The sequence below is a fragment of the Panthera uncia genome, chromosome E1, assembly GCF_023721935.1.
Source record: "Panthera uncia isolate 11264 chromosome E1, Puncia_PCG_1.0, whole genome shotgun sequence".
Taxonomy (NCBI): domain Eukaryota; kingdom Metazoa; phylum Chordata; class Mammalia; order Carnivora; family Felidae; genus Panthera; species Panthera uncia.
In genome coordinates, this window is record NC_064814.1 from 23614277 (window position 1) to 23633309 (window position 19033).

The 19033-nt window shown below is 52.0% G+C and overlaps 1 protein-coding gene across 3 annotated transcripts in view; it reads right to left on the minus strand.

The window, feature by feature from the left end:
- Window positions 1-818: 818 nt before the first annotated feature.
- SLC39A11 (solute carrier family 39 member 11) overlaps window positions 819-19033 on the minus strand; it is a 344617-nt gene continuing 326402 nt past the window's right edge. For 2 of the 3 annotated variants that reach the window (XM_049637702.1, XM_049637701.1), the window contains exons 8-10: window positions 6699-6797; window positions 3592-3750; window positions 819-2554 (exon numbers count right to left, since the gene is read on the minus strand). In XM_049637702.1, the coding sequence (XP_049493659.1) occupies window positions 2476-2554; window positions 3592-3750; window positions 6699-6797 (337 nt within the window). In that variant the 3' untranslated portion in view covers window positions 819-2475. The remainder of the gene's footprint in view (window positions 2555-3591; window positions 3751-6698; window positions 6798-19033) is intronic. The other variant, XM_049637703.1, reaches the window with a different exon arrangement.

Sequence of the window (19033 nt, forward strand, 5' to 3'; positions counted from 1 at the left end):
CTTTGGACCCCACCAGTTTAGAATTTTTGAATCCAAGAAAGGAATGCTCCATACTGGGGCAGCCGGCCCTTAGGGTAACTCCCTTTGGAAAGGGAAAGTATGAAGTTTCATTGCATGATGGAGAGCTCCATTATCTAGCAGAAGTTTTGTTTAAGGGTGAACAGAGAAGTTTGAGTGTATGGAGATGTGGAACAGCAAGAGAGTGAGGCTGTAATAAACGTAATAAACATATTTTTTTCTTCTTTTGGGTCTCCACTATCTGAACTCATTCCCAAAACTGAAAAGCCATTATTTTGTGAGTCTTGGTAGGGAGGCAGGACCAGCTAGTTCATGGACACAGGATATAAATTCTGCCAGCTTAGATGTTACTGCCCAGAACTTTGAATGTGGAACCGGGGCGCAAAGGATCAGGGTCAGTTCAGACTGGTTCATTCCCATGGCGGTGGTGGTAGAACCAAGGAGGAGCAGTTTGAGTAGCAGTTTTCAGTATCCAGGGGTCATGGCACCCAAACCAAGCTGTTTTTGAGATGCGATTGGGTCGTGGTCCCAGACCTCTAGACTTCTTGGATCCAACCCATTTTCGAGATGGTTTCTCCTATGGATCTTGAGAGCTCCCAACAGCCTTCCATTAAATACCCATCTAAATTAGCTGGAGTTGGATTTGTGGCTTGTAACCATGAATCTAAGTGGCCCATCTCATCGGAGCTCTTTCCTTTGCTACCTGCTTCTCAGGTAGGGGAGATGTTAGGACTAACTTTAGTAAGCTCTTACATTATCAACCCTGGAAAGAAGCAACTTGGAGAAGGACTGGACACAGCTTATCCACAACAATATCCCCTTTATTGACATTAATCACAGTTATGAGGTCTTGTCCATCAGAGAGTTTGCGTTATGCAGAACTACATACAAAGACATCAAAAAATACACATATACCAACCACCAAACCAATTAATTTCAACCAATCAAAACCCTCTGAATGTATCTTCAATTTTGATCATCAGTGCTTCAGAAGAACATACATAGACCCAGCATGAGGTTGGCCTTCGGGGTCTCAGAGCATTCACAGAGCAGGCTCTTCACCCTTGGAAGCAATTCAGCATGTAAACTCAGAGGGCAGGCATTGACAACACAGTGCCCGAATACCTGGTTCCCGGGCTGCCGGCCACGTTGGCAGAGCCCATTTAAGGTCGCACATGCTCCTTTGACCAACAAGGACGGCAGGCTTTAGCTCTGTTTGAAGCAGACAGTGTGTGGCCCCTACTGGAGAAGAAGCTCTCGGCAGGAAGGGGCAGATTGGCCTCTGGTCTACTTTAAGTCATTCTTTAGGGTCATTTCAGAATGGTGACTTGGCCAAGATTTCCTTTACAAGGGGGACGTGAAAATCTCTCTTTTTCTTCCCACCCCTTCTTCCCTTTCCCATCCTGCGCTCTCTGGCCACACTCCAGCAAAGCCTGTGGCAGTTTAAGACTCCTGGGTCAGGTTACAAGTTACGGAATGGTCAACCGGGAAGGGCGTATTGCAGATTACAAATGTCTTTCTCTCACTGAAGTTAGCTTCAGTGGCTCCCTCCATAACTCCAGGAGGGTTTGGGCTCCAGCCACCTGCTGGAGTCCCCGAGTCTCTTAGAAAACTGGAGGCTATAAACGTATTGAAAACAAAATGTCTAGGGGATCTGGAAACCATGACAAACCACTTTGCTCTTGGAATCCATAGAAAGCAGAGGTCTCTGAGCAAAGCTGCTCTCTGCCTCTACAGGGTTCACTGTGTTCGTGGCTGTCCGAATTCCCTAATTCCCTTAACTTCAATAGTGTCAATCTTTGCCTTGAAAAAGGAGAAAAGAAAGAAAGAAAAAGACAAACTGATTTTCTTCCCTTTGTCTGTGTCCCTTCCCATCCAGCACGTCCCTCAGGGGGGGACACAGGAGGAAGTCGTATTCCTCCTTAGGCTGGCTGAACCTTGGAAAGTTGGTTGCTCTGTCCATGATGTTCCAGTTCTGGTCTAACGGGTAGATGATCAATGGTGAGAGGTCAGGAGGGATGGACGAGAGAGGTCCTGACCATTCTGCTCTGAGTCACGAGGCAAAAAATGCTTGGAAGCTTCTCTCTTAGCAGCTTGCTCCTCTATGTGAACTTGACAAGCTGCCACAGAGTCCAGTGAGGGAGACTGAGGGTGTGAAAGCAGAGATTTCCCTGATCTGTGTGTCCTTGGTAATCCCGCCGAAGAAAGATTCTATTCAGTGGCCAGAAACAAAAATCTGTAGTTCCGTGACACCTTGACATTCTAAATAAAACTATTATCTCTCTCAAGAGAAAAGTAAAAATTGTCATGTTATGATCAGAGTCAATCAGGATAATGAGATGAAAAGGAGAGAAAGGAAAAATGTTTTAATGTAAAGGGAGAGGCGTGTGGTCCCGTAGAAGCCAGCCACTGCAGTTTCCTTGTGCTGCTTTTCCTGGGCTCTGAGGCATCTCAGCACTAGCCCAGGCCGACATCGAGTGACATCATCACCACAAATCCCAGGATGGAGGTCCAGGATGCCAGTTTCCCGTTACCACTGGGAGGGAAGGAAAGGAAGACCTTAATGTACTCTGGGACACTGTCCAAGCTGCAAGCATCCTCTATGACGTCCGATTCCAATAAAAAATGTACCACTACGATTAGTAAGGATAATAATATTGACATGTAACATTTACTGGGGCTTACTTTATGCCAGGCAAAGTAACTCATGTAATCCCAAAGGATGCCCACACAAGATCAGTAGTACTATCGTTATTCTCTTGTTACTGGTGGGGAAACTGAGGCATACAGAAGTAACTTGCCCAAAGACACCTCTTATGGCTCTGGAATAAATGCTCGAATGATAAAGAGTGGCAATTAAATTCTTGATGATATTATTGAATCTGACCTTTAAACTAGCTACAAAAACCAAACGAAACAGGGGTGCCTGGGTGGCTCAGTCGGTTAAGCATCCGACTCTTAATTTCAGCTCAGGTCATGATCTCACGGTTCGTGAGACTGAGCCCTGCGTCAGGCTCTGTGCTGGTGGCACTGAGCTTGCTTGGGATTCTCTCCCTCTCTTTCTCTCTCTCTCTCGAAATAAATAAATATGTAAAATAAATAAATAAATAAATAAATAAATAAATAAATAAAACAAAGAAAGGAAGCACCCCCCCCTCCCCCTTCCCGGACACCTGGCCTATGGCTACATAATAAGAACATGGATGGATAGCTTTGGCTCTCAGAGCTCACCTCTCCCGAGATTCTAGCCCTAGAAAAATCGAGAAAGAGAAGGGTGGGGAGAGAAAGGGACAATATGCAAAAGCTAATCGTCTGTGTCATGGGGGTGGGGAGGTAGAGTGTCTGTATACCATTACCTGGTGTCACCTGGGCCATCCCCACCCACCTGCCCCTTACTCCTCTCTCTAGTTTCAGAAAACACAGTTGAGAAGGGAGTGGGGACGATCTCGGGAAGCGGCAGAAAGGGGTGGGAGCAAAGAAAGGAGCAGCAGGTGAGGAAAGGCAAGATCTGTATGTCGGGCCCCGGGCTTGGGAAACAGACGAGCACAAATGGGGGAGGGGATGCTCTTCAACCTGATCTGAGCCTCGGGGATGATGTCGTCCATGACCACATAGACCATGGCGCCAGCAGCAAAGGCCAGGGCGTAGGGCAGGAGGGGCTCAGCCAGCACCACGGCAAAGGCACCAAAGACCCCTGCCAGGGGCTCCACCATGCCACTTAGCTGCCCGTACCTAAGGAGAGACCAGAGACAAGTGCCACCATGAGGAAAGTCAAGCAGACACCAGCACGCTCAGGCAATCTGTGCTCAGACTGCTGACTCAGCCCCAGAAAACGGATGCATTTCATTCCACGTCATATCCACGCACAGCAGTGCAAATCACTGCGTTTTTAGCCACCTCCTTCTTCCCTGACCTCCTCTAACACAGTAGGCTCCCCACCCTCCCGGGTTTCTGGTAGAGTTTTAAGGTTTCCACACTGTCTGTCTTCCATAACAGCATTATTGAGATATAATTCACATACCATATGGCACACCCATTTAATGTGTTCAGTCCAGTGGTTTTAGTATCGTCACAAGGTTGTGCAACCATCACCCCTATCTAGTTCCAGAACATTCTCATCACCACAAAAGGAAACCCCACACCCATCAGCGGCCACTCCCCACCCCTCCCTCCCCCAGCTCCTGGCAACCACTGATCTGCTTTTTGTCTCCATGGATTTGCCTATTCTGGATATTTCGTATAAATGGACTCAAGCAATATGTGGTCCTTTTTACTAGCTTATTTCATCTCACATAATGTTTTCAAGGTGCATCCATGTCATAACATGTATCGTTCCTTTCTTTTACGACTGAGCAATAACCCATTGGACAGATCCACCACGTGCTTGCTAACCATTGGTCAGCCGATGTCTACCTTGTCTCTTGACCGAGAGGACACTGATTAGGAGTGGTATAGACACTTCCCTAGCATAGTTGTGCCTGGTATGTTTGGGTCACAACTGTGCCCCCTTCTGAAGGAGCTGCACCCATGCATCTCTGCTGAAGATGTGGACCTACCTGGCTAGATGTATCCTGACGGCCTGTCCCCACTACCCCCATCCTGAATTAAGCTGAGATTTCTTCTTTAAAAAAAAAAAATCCCTCGGTTGGCAGCAGGGGGGCGGGCCTGGGCAGCTCAGTGGATTAAGCGTCCAACTTCAGCTCAGGTCATGATCTCACGGTCCGTGAGTTCAAGCCCCGCATCACGCTCTGTGCTGACAGCTCAGAGCCTGGAGCCTGGTTCCGATTCTGTGTCTTCCTCTCTCTCTCTGCCCCTGCCCTGCTCGCACTCTGTCTTTGTCTCTGACTCTCTCAAAAATAAATAAACATTAAAAAAATCATTTTTTTAAGTCCCTGGGGCACCTGGGTGGCTCAGTCGGTTAAGCGTCCAACTCTTCATTTCAGCTCAGGTCATGACCTTATGGTTCATGGGATCGAGCCCCGTGGTGGGTTCTGCCTGAAATTCTCTCCCTCCCCCTCGCTCTTTGCCCCTCCTCCACTTGTGCACACGCACACTCTCTTTCAAAATAAAAAATATAAATAATTCCCTTTATTCGAGCTGGTGAGAGTGGGTCTCTGTTGCTTGAAATCATATGAGCCCTGAGTAAAACAGTAGCCCAGGTGAGCGCTGAGAATTCGGAGATGAGCTGGCACCTGCTCCCCATAGCGGAGCAAAAGTCACCACCTGCAAAGGTCACCTGACGTGGGTTGGACACCACTAGACAAGGGAGCTGGGATATCTTTCCCACTATCCCTTGCTGTGGGCACTTGGCAAGATATACTGCCTGTGAGCCTCAATCTCTCCATCTGTAAAATGGGGGCAAGAAACCCAGAAGTGCACTGGGGCACTTCCCCACCCAGCGTGCCTCCCCAGTGACAGGACAGGGCTGTGAACTCCACCCCCGCCCTGCCCCCCGCTTCTCTGCTTCTCCCTGGCCAGGAGCAGACAGCGGGCATGGGGGAAACATTGTCTGCGCTGCAGGACCCTGTAAGGGGCCACCACTGCCTGACCTGTGCCATGTGCACGGGTCGGCCGACTTTGTAGCTCTGTGCTGTGGGTACAATTCCTGGCTTGGCTTTGCCACTTGGGGAAAAAGTGAGTTGGACGTCAGGCCCAGACTGGAGCAAGAAGAAAAAAAGTTTAAGCTCAGGGTCCCTGACCTCCTGTCCGGGGTGCCCCTCCCATATGAAAAAAAAACCAGTCACAGCTACTGGGCTCCCAGAACTCACATTTGAATCAAATCTCTAAGGCCATCATGCCCTGCCCGCACCTAGGCCTCTATTCCGTAGACTCCGGCAATGGAGAAAGAGACAGGAGGGGGGAAATAAGATAATTTAAGTATGTGTAAGAACTTGTAAGTCATAAGGCCCCATAAAATGGAAGGCATTTTTAAATTGTTGTTATTAGCAGTCTTTTTAAATGCCCTCACCATACATTCTAGAGCAGTGATTGCTTGAACAGAGAAGTATTCTGAGGCTCAGAGTCCTGAGTTGAGGGACAGAAGATTAAACTTCTGGTCTTGGAGTCACCACCACTGAAACCAGTCACCTGACATTCTAGGCCACAGCTCTCTCCTCTGAAAACTGAGGACTCACCTTATGTGTCACTGCTAAGGTAAAATTAAGGAAGAGACTAGAAAGGCCTCTGGAGCCCATGAAAACACAAAGTCTGAGTACAGTAGGGCATCATCTCCTATGGACACGATCCTGGCCTTCACAGTGACAAGGGTTGTGACAGGGGCTAATGTGTGACTCTTGGAGATGGGCTGTGGTCAGATGGGCCTCAGCAAAGGCATGTGATATTTAGGGTAGACATTGGTTTACTTCCTACTGGAGAGGAAAGAGCCCTAACACTGAATGGGCATGGCGTGGCTACAATGGAAACATTTTGAAATAGGAAACCTGGCGATTTGAGCTGGTTTATGTAAAGGCTGAAGGTCAAGAGATGAGTTTCTTGAGCTTCCTCCCACCCTTGAGGGCTCAGGACTCAAACAGACTGTTGGCGTTTGACCAGAAGCTCCAGAGACACTTCCGGGACAGAAGAGATGGTTCTTGAAGAAAGAAGCCCATACAGAGGACTGCTCTGACTTTACGTCAGACACGACCCTGGCCTCTGACAGCTGACGCTCTCGGAGCACTTACCAGAAGGCTCTCCAGGGGGAGAAGCCAGCCCCTCGCAGGGGGAGGCTGACAGCGAGGCCCTCCGGGAAATTCTGGATCCCGATTCCAATGGCTAAATTCCTGAAAGACCAAGAAGACAGACACATGGAGGCAACCGTCTAGAACTGAGCACCCACACACGCAGGACCCCCTCGTCTAGGCCCAACGATGTCCTTTGGTGTCAGAGATCCAGGTGAGACCTGTGCCAGGTGGAGGAAAGAGCAAGGTTAGGGCATAGGTGCAGGTGCAGGATGCAAGGAGCAAGGGCTGATACAGACCGTCCACCCCTTGGTGCTGCGTCCCAGCCCCCAGGGACACTGGATCTTTATGGCGCTACAGTAAGCAGAGAGCATGTTGGCTGGACATTAGGACGACCCGCGCTCTGCCACTAAGGCATATAACTTTGTGCAAATCATTTGACTTTGTAGGTCTCAGAGCCTTATGAATACCACAGACGGGGTTGCATGGGGATGGTAACCTCTCCTACGAAGGATGGCCGACTGCCGTGTGGCCCAATGACCTCATGCCTGTACAGTTCCCAGCACATGTGAGGTGCTCAGTACCTTTGGGTCTCCATTCCCTTCTGGCTGGGAGACAGATACATTGCATTTTACTGAGAGGCAACCTCGGAAATGGGGCGGGGAAGTGCCAAATAGAATCCAACAGGGACACAGGTCTCCTGGGCTTGGCTTCCGCGCCGACTCTCTGTGGGTCCGGCACTGGCACCATGCTTCTTTGGGCCCCTGTGGTGCTCACTGAGATCCTCTCTCCTCTGCTCCTGTGGGACACGTGGCGGCAGGGGGGAGGGGCTGTGCTGTGGTCACTGGTCAGGCTCAGGGGCAAACTGTCCTGCTATCTGTGGAGGGTGAAAAAAGGCTGGCCTTGGGGGCTGGGCTTGGGATCAGAGTCAAGAGTCTCACTTCTCAGGGTGCCTGGGTGGCTCAGTCAGCTAAGCATCTGACTCGGTTTCAGCGCAGGTCATGATCTCACAGTTTGTGAGTTTGAGCCCCGCATCAGGCTCTGTGTTGACAGGGTAGAGACTGCTTGTGATTCTCTCTGCCCTCTCCCACTGAAAGAAAGAAAGAAAGAAAGAAAGAAAGAAAGAAAGAAAGAAGAAAGAAAGAGAGAGAGAGAGAGAGAGAGGGAGGGAGGGAGGGGGAGGGAGGGAGGGAGGGAGGGAGGGAGAAAGAAAAAAGAAAGAAAGAAAGAAAGAAAGAGAAAAGGAGGAAGAAAGGAAGAGAGAGAGAGGGAGGGAGGGAGGGAAGAAGAAAGAAGAAAGAAAGAAGAAAGAAAGAAAAGAAGGAAGAAAGAAAGAGAGAGAGGGAGGGAGGAAAGGAGGAAGAAAGAAAGAATGAAAGAAAGAAAGAAAGAAAGAAAGACTTAAAAAAAATAGGAGTCTCACTTCTCACCTCTTGGATCTTGGGTCTAGGAACCCAAACCCAGCCTTGGATCATCTGGTCAAGCCCTGCTCAAGTTACAGGGCCCCCATATGCTCCCACCAGCCCTGGGCAGAGAGCCCTGGGCTCTAGAGGCTTCTGCTATCACTGTCATAGCCCACACTGACCCTGAGCTCCTACTTCAGGAGCAAGGGACACTTAAAATATATTTCTGTGGAAGAAATGAACCTTAAGGTTTCATTTGCCAATATCATCTTGCCAGTATTTCATGAGCCCCTGTCCTGTCTTCTCAAATGGACCCTCAAAGTGGTGGTCCCTTCTTCCCCCCACACTTTTTCAGCATCCCCTTCCCGCCCCCGAATGGATAAGTGAATACAACCAGTTTTCTTGACCTGAATCTAAGGTTTCTTTCAACGAGGAAGGTCAAAGTGTCTGACCAGATCTCGAGTCCCTTGTCTGACGTAGAAACAGCATCGCCTGCCCCCCCGACCCCGTTCACAGGTAGGCACACGACTTACCCCCCAGCCTAACCCCAGAGTTGCCAGCCCCATGTCACCAGCAAGTCAGAGGGGGGGCTGCCCGGCCAAAGTCCTCACCATGACGCAGCACTGACTGCAGCCATCCGCCAGGCGGGCTGTGGGAGCCTCCTCCACATCCTGTCCAGCAGCCACCATCCTGATAAGCAGCACAGAAACCCCATTCTTCTATCCCTGGCAAGCCACATCACCTCCGCCCTGCCCTGACTCTGACATGGGGCTCCCAGCCCAACCAGGTGCTACACCCTCTGAGACCTGCCAGGCCGTCCTCAGCAGGGCACCACCTTGCTGGGAGATCACCAGATCTCTCCTGAGTGCTCCTGGGCCCCTTCACCCCCCCGCAAGGGTCGGACCACAGAGTCTCTGCCCTTCCCATCTTCATACACATCCCTTCCCAACTTGGTTCTGTTCTTCACACGCGTGCGCGCGCGCACACACACACACACACACACACACACACACACGCTAGCCCACCGTGTTCCCTGCTCCGCCGTATGCCCTGAATCTGTAAGATGTCAGCTAGGTGGGGGGGACCCCATGGAAGGGCTCAGTCCCCTCCACACCCTCTGTAGTGCCACTTCATCATTTGCGTCAGCTCAGGACTGAATTAAAAAATCCAGAGCTCCCAGCCCTGGCCGAAACGCCGATGCCCGGGCCCACCCTCGGAGACCGCGATTGATCGCTATGGTGTCGGGCTCCAGATCCGCAGACTTGAAGAACGCGCCCGCAGTGTGGCGAACCCATGACCTAAGACATCACCAAAATGGGTGAGGATGAGGCTCGTCGCCACGCCCACCTCCGGCCCAGGAGACCCCTTCCTGCTATCCTGACACTCAGCTGAGAAGAGTCACGGGGGTGGCCCCACGTGGGAGCTGAGGACACCAGCGACTCCTTGTGAATGCACCAGGTGGCCAGCAGCCTGGATGCTTCCTGTGCATAAAACCTGAACGGGGGAGTCCTGGAGGGGCTCAGAATGGAAGAACAGAGAACAGAAGCATCAAAGTGGAGGGTTGCTGGGGCGACAGGAGTAGCAACAGCAGTGACAGAAGAGAGCGGCTCCCAGGTGCCCAGGGTAAAAGAGGAGAAGGGGACCAGGGGCTCAGGCTGGCAGGGCTGGTCCCTTGGTGGACAAGCTTGGAGCTGCCTTAGCCGTGGGGGCCGAGATCAGCAGGATGGAGCTCCAGGAATGAGGGGGGGAAAGGGCGGTCTGCCAGGAAGGAAACCCCAGACGCTCACTCCTCTTGCAGCCCTACTGTGCTCTCCCTGGCTCCACGTGAAAGCCTGGGCCCTTCCTGCCGCCTCTCCAGGTAGCGGGGCCTGGGGGGCCATCCCCCCTTCATCCCACTTTGGGCAGGGAAAGCCCAGATGAGAGGGTTCCTTTCCAGGATGGGCTATGAAGATTCCCAATGGATTTGAAAAGCAAGGGGAGAAACCCAAACCTTGTCCTTCCCAAGACCGTGAGGCTGCTGTGTCCTGTGTTTGGTTCTTCCCAGAGGAAGCACAAAGACCCCGCCACTAATCTGGACTGCAGCAAATTAGCGGCAGGGAGAAGGAGGTGGGGACGAAGGGCTCATTAAGAAAAGAAACCACAGGCTGTCCCCTGATGGCACCCCTTTGTCTCAGGGTCAAGCCAAGCCCCACGGTGACCCGTCACCTGTGTCTGACTGGGACTCACAAGGGAGGGGAGAGAAGGGCAGGGAGAGGACATCCATGGGGAGAGCAGGGGTGGGAAGGAGAGAGTAAGTGGAGGAGGGCCGGGGCCTGTCAGGTGCAACGCTGGCCGTCCAGGCTGCTGTCAGAAGGGCCCTCCTTGCCCTTATCTTCAGGTACCGCTAATCCTGAGAGGTGAGCGACAGGAAGAAAGGCTATCCCTGTGGGCAGCTGTTTCTGCTTCTTCTTAGAAGCCTGATCCCATTGCCCCCCACCCCAGGCCTGCCTTCTCATCTCCTGCGTCCTCCTCCCACTCAGCCCCCAGAGTAAAAGCCAGAGAACACTTGGCTGCAGAGGCCCTTGGAGGTCCCTTGTCCAACACCTTCATGGTTAAGGGAGAAACCAAGGCACGGAGAGGTGGCGTGACAGATAGTAGGTTTGCCTGACAGACCCGGTGGGACCCCCAGGTGCACCACTGTGACCCAGCGCAAGCTATAGGAAACTCGGCCTTCACTTTTCCACAAAAGGGGCATAAATGCCCCATTTTCGGGGTTCTTCTGTGGACAATCGCTGTGAAGTGCCAATCACAGCACACGGCCCAGAGCTGAGGCTCCTCGAACGGTCCTACTGTTCAAATTGCCCAAGGTTCCCGAACAAGGCGGCATTCGGGCTCTGCTGCTCCCCAGCACCTGGTGACCTTCCCAGCCTCACGTGAAACTTCTCGGGCTCACGCTCCTCAACCGTCTTGATTCTGTGACCTCCTGGTCGGAACCAAGGCCAGAAATAGCAACTGACGGCCGGCAGGGAGCCCCCTTTCAAGGGCGCCTCCAGAATCCACCACTGCACCCCGGCCACGTGTGAGAGCTCAGGTCACATACGAAGAAAGATGGTAGGAAGGGCCCCCCTTCCTCAGTGAGGTGGTAGGCCAGGGTCATCCAGGCCTTCTTTTCTCAACCCTTCCCCAGTTCAAAGCCTACACACACACACACACACACACGTGCGGGCACGCGGGCGCTGGCGTCCTAGACACCCATCTTGTACCGTTCCTGCGCACGAGAAAGCGTCACAGTCTGCTGAGTCTGCTCAGTGCTGAGTGCTCGGTGCCCCGGCCCAGCTGCACCCCAGTCTTCCCAAGGCCAGGTGTGGAGTTGCGCCCCAGGGGCCTCCAGCCCACCTTTGGAGGCGTTCCCTCGAAACTCGTGTATTGGTGGTCTCCACTCAAACCTGCCACTTAATTATCTCAGGCCTTGAACTTGGGGAAAGCTTTCAGCAAGGGCAGTAGCACTAAGCACAGGGCGCGCATTCCCCATGGCAACAGCCCGCCCCCGAAATCAGCTCGCGTCTCATCTCCGCTTACCATGCCCATCACGGGAGCCTAAGGTCCCCTGGCTGGAATAAAGATAATGACAATTATCCCTGCCATTTATTGAAGGTGATAAAATGGGAGGCGTGGTTGTGGGTGTTTTATTACACGTAGCAACACAATTAACCTCAACTACCTTGTTAAGTGTTTTCTACCCTTCCTATCCCCATTTTGCAGATGGGGAAACTGATGCACGAGCAGCCATCCCCAAGGTCACCCGGCCGCGAAGTGACAGTGGTCACATACTTCGGGTCCTCTGAGCCTCATGCAGACCCATCACACCATCTTGGAGAGAGATATGGTCACCTGGGCTCATGTCCCCAGCAGACGAGCAGGTGATGCCATATGCCCACTCAGTGGTGATCTGCGATTTGGGGAGATCTGGAGGCAAGTACATCAGACATGATGGAAGAGGTGTTATCCAGAGATCCCCAGAGTTAACGGGGTTGGAACGTCTCATCCACAGCACGGCTTCTTAACCTCACCACTACGGACATGTTAGGCCAGGTCACTCTTTGCTGTAGGGTCTGTCCTGGGCATGGTGGGAGGTTTAACAGCATCTCCGGCCTCTTCCCACTAGATTCCAGCCGTACCCTCCCAGTCCTGACAACCAAAAATGTCTCCAGACTCTGCAGAACGTCTTCTGGGGGGTGCTGAGTGGTCCCTGCTTGAGAACCACTGCTTAGGTTTCTTCCTCAGCAAGTATCTGAAGGTCAGAAAACATTGCTCAGACCAAGCAAAGGACAACATCCGACCCCATCCATGTTATTTGAGAAATTTCTTGGTTCAGTGGAGTTGAGTCTTTCAGGGAACTTAGCTGTGGCGGGATAGACTCCTGGGATTCAAGGTGAAAGTGACACTGGACAATGATGCTCCTGCATTCCTAAGGCAGTAGCTTTGGGGCCTCAGAGTCGCACAATTGTGGACCTGCTGTGCCCATTGTGTGCTCTGTGACCGGCACCCTTCTGGAGTTGTGCGACGGGGCATTCCTGCTGGAACCCCACGCGCAGATTTTGGCTCCGTGGCGGGTTTAGGGCTGGGGTTGGAGGCAAGGGGTCCCTGGGGAGGTGGGAGGGAGCGTCACGGGTTCCTCTGGGAGTTGGCAGGTGCGAGGGCAGCCTGCTCTCCAGGCTATGATCTCTGCGCTGCTGGTTATGAAAGAACAGCTTATTCCTGACAAGCCCCGCTTCACCCGGGCTCTTGCAGATCCTCCCCTGTGCCGTGAGCGTGTGTGTTCTTGCGTGGCAGGCCCTCACACACCGTGTTGATTGTTATCGTCCCGCCCTGAAAGGCCTGACTGTTCAGGCTCGGCGGTGACATCACCAGCTTCCCACTCGGGCTGCCGGCTGAGGTGTTTGATGAGCCTGCAGATGGGTAGGGGCTGGAGGCTCCCCGAGGGGCTGCTGGGCCCTACCCGCTCCGTGGAGCTGGTTTAGCACGAAAGGGATCTTCCCCACCCCCTTCTTACAGTTTTGGGAGGCTTTACTGCCACAGGCTGGAAAGCCGGGATGACCCATCCTTTCCCTTAAAGTCTGCCGACCTTCGCAGAGAGGGCGGGGAAGAGCCCCAGGAAGCAAGCCACAAGACAGGGAGGCATACAGGGGTGACTCGGGCCACCACTGCACACCTCTCTTTGCAGGAAAGCAGAGAAGCCTCCCAGATTTGGGGGGGGGGTGGAGGGGGAGGTGGGGTATCTCTCACTGCCCCAGGGACACCCCGGGGATCTTCACCTGCCATGTCTCCTGGCAAATAAATCAGCTCTATGCACAGGCCAGGTGCAAGGCTGCCTCGTGAGACTTAAAAAGCACCTGGGGCTATGTACCCAAGAGTAATGTGCTTACGTATTCATAAAAAGGCTACTAGGTTCTATCAGTAACAGCCCCAAACCGAAAACTCAGCAAACGCCCATCAAAGACTGAGCGAATAAAGAAACAGCGTTCCGGTCACACCGTGCAATAGCATACAGCAATGAGAATGAATGACCTATAACTACGTGCAACAGTATGACGCATCTCAGAGGCAAAATTTTGAGTGAGAAAAAAAGAGAAAAACTAGATACAAATCGTGAATGTTGTGTGCTTCTAATCACATAGAGTCCCCAAACAGACAAAGCCCAGCTATGCCTTCTCTTACCTACTAATTGATAGGAGGTGTCAGTGGCCAATAGCAACAACTTATTGGTGGGTTCTCCTCTAAAGTAATTGATTTTTTAAAACAGTGCATTTGGGGGCGCCTGAGCTGCTCAGCTGGTTGAACTTCTGACTCTTGATTTTGGCTCAGGTCTTGATCCCTGGGTCGTGCGATCGAGCCGTGCGTCGGGCTCTGCACTGAGCATGGAGCCTGCTTGAGATTCTCTCTCTCTCTCTCTCTCTCTCTCTCTCTCTCTCTCTCTCTCTCTGACCCTCTCCCTCTCGTGCTCTCTAAAAAAATAAAAATAAAATCCATTAAAAAAAAAAAGACCAGTGCAATTTAGTAGAGAATGTAGATGCTCTCAAGGTAGGAATTCAGGTCCCGGGTGGGGACAAGAAAACTCCTCACTGCCTTTTTTATTTTAAGCTTATTTATTTATTTTGAGAGAGAGTGAGAGAGAGGCAAAAGGAGAGGGAGAGAGAGAATCCCAAGCTGGCTCCACACCATTAGCGTGGAGCCTGCCGTGGGGCTCAAAGTCATGGAACCGTGAGAACATGACCTGAGCCAAAACCAAGAGTCGGGTGCTTAACTGACTGAGCCACCCAGATGTCCCCCCCACACTCACTGCCTTTTAATAAAGACAATTTATTGCAGCTGGATGTACATGCAGAGAAGAGCACATACGATAAGTGTTTGCTTGATGAATTTTCAGAAACTTGATGGTCATCACGAACTCCCCACCCAGATGAAGAAACAGAACATGATGAGCACCCCAGGAGCCTCCAACCCCGGGCTCCCTGCTCCCCCTGCTCCGGCCCCATGAGGAGCCACTGTCTTCGCTTCCAATGGCTCAGCCTAGTCATGCCTGCTTGGGGACATTCTGTGAATAGTTTAGGTGGCCCTACAAGACCCCACTGGAGGATCCTGGGAGGGTTATGTGTGATGAACACTTTGCAAACTTGGCATGAAGCTGGCTTCCCCGGGGCCATAGGTTTGGAGCTTGGTGTAAGGCCTTTCCTAGAACACCCGAGTTTATCCCCCTGCCATGATTCACCCCATTTTCTTATCCACTGCCTGCATCAGTCATTCCATCTGCAGGATCAACATTGGAGGGGAGGGCGTGTCACAAAAACATTTTGTTCTCCAGCATGAAAAATACCATTACAAACCATTAAAAAATTTTCCAGCACTTTAGTAGTTTCTTCTAAAGAGCTTTAAATGGGGCGCCTGGGTGGCTCAGTCGGTTAAGCGTCCGACTTCGGCTCAGGTCACGATCTCGCGGTCTGTGGGTTCGAGCCCCACGTCGGGCTCTGGGCTGATGGCTCAGAGCCTGGAGCCTGCTTCCGATTCTGTGTCTCCCTCTCTCTCTGACCCTCCCCCGTTCATGCTCTGTCTCTCTCTGTCTCAAAAATAAATAAACTTAAAAAAAAATAAAATAAAATAAAATAAAGAGCTTTAAGTGCCTTTATGAACATGTATTCTTTCTTTCACTTGAGAAGTAGTTTATTTTCCATTTTGTAGACAGTAATAACCAAGGTCCCACAAAGGGCGAACGATAAACCGAAGAACACAGCGTGGGTCACAGCAATAAGGCAAACGGTGCTGGGTTCCAAGCCTTTCCCATAAGCCATCTCTTCATATAAAACCACAGAAAGCAGGGAGAAAAAGTGGCCAGTGATGGCTTCAGGGAACGAAGACCGCAAACCTGGATGTCATTCTCGGCTACTCTCACTCCTCACCCATAACCCGATAGAGAAACCTGTAGGATCTATCCTCCAAGCCTATGTGGATCCAGGCACTTCCTCCCTCCTCCACGGCTGCACCCAGGTGGGAACTGCCACCATCTCCTGCGTGGTTTACGGTGGCAGTGTTCTAACTGGTCCCCTTGCTTCTCTCCCTACCCCTCCAGTCTGTTCTCGCCACACCTACTACACCTGCTTACGCTGCTCCTCGGCTCAAAATTGCTGTGGCTACCCAGTTCACCCAGAGGCAGCACCCAGGCCCTTCTCCTAGCTTGCGGTGACCTACATGTCCCCACCCTTTGTCTTCTCTCTGACCTCCTCTATTCCTCTTCCCTGGCTCTTTCTACTCTATCTGTCCAGCCTTTCTCTCTGCTCTTCTCTCTCTGCCCTTCTCTCTCTCCAGCTTTGGGCATTTCTACTGGAATATTCCTCCTTGGGTATCTGTGGCTCACTTCTTCACCTCTTTCCAGACTGGGCTATATGACTTTTCCAAGGCTTAGGTCACAAAAGACTTTGTGGCTTTCATCTGTCTCTCTTGATCACTAGCTCTGGGGGAAGCCAGCTGCCATGTCGTGGGACCCTCAAGCAGCCACATAGAGGCACGCATGTGACAAGGGGGCCTCCGGCCAGCAGCCATGTGGTTGGTCTGCCATCTTGGAAGCAGGTCCTCCAGCCCAGTCCAGCCTTCAGATGAGAGCAGCCCCAGCTGACTTCCTGATTGCAATCTCAAGAGGGACACGGAGCAGGGACCACTCAGCAAAGCCACTCTCCAATTCCTAACCCACAAAAAAACATGAGCTAATGTTTATTGGTTTGAGCCACCAAACTTTGAGCTATTTTTGTTATTCAGCAGTTGTAAGGTAGTCACCTCCTCAGTGAAATCTCCCTCCTCCCCTTATCTAAAATTGCAAACCATCCAGCGCTCTCATTCCCCTTTAAACCTAATTTTCTTCTCTTCTTCCTTCTTTTTTTGATAGAAATCTCTACCATCTAACCTACTGTATAATGTACTTGTTTTTCATAGGTGAAAAATGATTCACTCTTTCCCCTGTGTCTGACCCGGCATCGAAACACGCTAGGAATCTCTGTTCACCTAGGTGTCCCAGTGAACACTAGAAGAGGGCCAGGTGCACATGGCCATGAAACAGGCATGCGCAGAGAGACGGGCCGTGAGTTCCAGCAAGGCCGAGGTCTCAGCCAGCCGCAGGTAATCAATCAGCAGCGAGCATGTCACAGCTCCCTGGGCCGCGGTGTCCCCAGCTCTAAAGCAAGGAGGCTGAATCGGGCGACCCATAAGCTCTTTTCCAGACCCTAAGCTTTGTAATTCCTACACAAGGGCGGCATTGTGGGTTCTCCGGATTTCAGGGGCTGCAGAGACCGGCCTCCGTGTTTGCCAAAGCCCGTTTTCCCGGCCGCACACATCTGGAAAGCCGAAACACAAAAACCATCGCATTGTGCACATCTGGACAGCATAAACCAATCGCTCCAGGAGGAAACTCCGAACCGGGTGCTCAGCGAAAACCGCGGTGCAGGCCAAATGAGAGGGGCTGAAAGGCTCCTTTCTTTTCCACCCGCAAAACAATCTTCTGGGCACGGAACTGGAAGCCCGATGCTCTGTTGCTGAATAACATAAGCTCTCAATAGCCTTCGACTGCCGTCTCGGTCACGTTGCTCTCTCGGCCTGGCTCTTGGCCAATGCAAAACTTAGAGAACAGGCATTTTTCTTCCCCCCACTCCCTTGTTAAGACCAAACGATACCTTCACTTATCCCTGGGGCATGTGGACGGAGTTCAAAGCTGAACACCACCTGCTCCTCCTCCTTCAAGGAGAGTAATTGAACTGCACGCCTAATGCAAACCGAACAGGGAGCTTTGAGCTCTGGTGAGAAATCGCGGGCGATTTGCATGCAGCTATAACCGCAGCTGGGCGGAGAAAGCCGCCTGTCAGTACGCAGTCTGTTGTGGGGCAACCAGCCTGGGCCCCCCGGAACAAAGAGGAATGATATTCCTTGCAAATGAAACGAGTCTGAGGGGCTCCGAACTTCCTACGCTCTCTTCAGCTAGCAAAGACCCACAGTGCAGGGAGTGCGGGAGAGGCGTGCAGGGAAATGTGGGGTTCTAGCCACTTCCAACTGCAAGGCCGGTGATGCCAATGGCTTGATGGCCAAGACGACTTGGAGCATGGGGAGCCTCGAGCTGCAACTCAAAGCGTTGCAGTGCACGGGAGTCAGAGTGCCACGCAAACAACATGGGAGGCTTGCAAGGAGTGCACGAGGATGGGTGAAGGCGTTGGGGTTAGGGTGTCTGGTCACCCCTCATTGTCCTTCTTTACAGAACTTGAAGGTGCAGGTGAAGAGGCAGGAGCAAGACCCAGGGAGTCATGGCCCAGCCCTGGACCCTCAGCCCCGAACAATAGCACCTCCCCAAGCCTCACAACACTCGACATCCGTGAGACCGCTGTCTTAGGCTCTCCAGCCTCACGGCACTGAAAGCATGTGGCCCATAGATCATAGCCCACTGTCTCTGAGTGCAGACTTACATGAAGAAGACCAGGCAGGGCGCTCGAAAGAAATCTAACCAGAAAGAACTCTCTTTCTTCCTCGTCCTGGCTAGCTGGGGACGCTGAGCTTTGCTGCTGAGGGCCGAGTGCAAGATGCGTGTCCAGGAAGCCCACGCCAGTGAGGTGGGCTGTGGATAATCCTCAGCTGGAAGGTTCTGCGTCTGCTGCTGTGTACATGCTGCTAATGACACCAAGGGGGTGGGCGAAGCAGCCACCCTCACCAGAGCCGCTTTTGTGAGAAGCGGCAGGTGCCGATCACAGGCCAACGGCAACCACAGCAAGAGCAGCAGACAGCTTACTAACAAGATCCCACCTTGCGCCAGATCCAAAGACAAGTGTAGATGTAGAAGCTGAGGCTTTTATAGATGTAGAAGCTGAGGCTTACAGAGGGTGAAATATCTCTCCCAAATTCACGAGCCCCCAAGTCGCCGAAATTCCAGCTCAGATCTGATTCCAGAGCTTAAGGACTTCACCCCCATGTGCTGCCCCCGCCCCCCACTCCTACAGAAACCTTGCAGAGCGAGGGTGGATCTTCCTGTACTCTCAGTTTATGGGGGGGGGGTAACCTGTGATTAAGGGCAATATTTCACACCATGAAGCTGTCCAGTACCAATCTTCCAATGCAGGGGTTGGAGAGGCGGTGCCTATCACGAACATTGTAAAATATCCCGTTGGTTTAAAATATTAATGTTCTTGGGGCACCTGGGTGGCTCAGTCAGTTAAGTGTCTGACTTTGGCTCAGGTCATGATCTCACGGTTCATGAGTTCAAGCCCCGCGTCGGGCTCTGTGCTGACAGATCGGAGCCTGGAGGCTGCTTCGGATTCTGTCTCCCTCTCTCTCCACCCCTCCCCTGCTTGTGCGTGCTCTCTCTCTCTCTCTCTCTCTCTCTCTCTCTCTCTCAAAAATAAATAAACATTAAAAAAAAAAAAAAAAAGAACC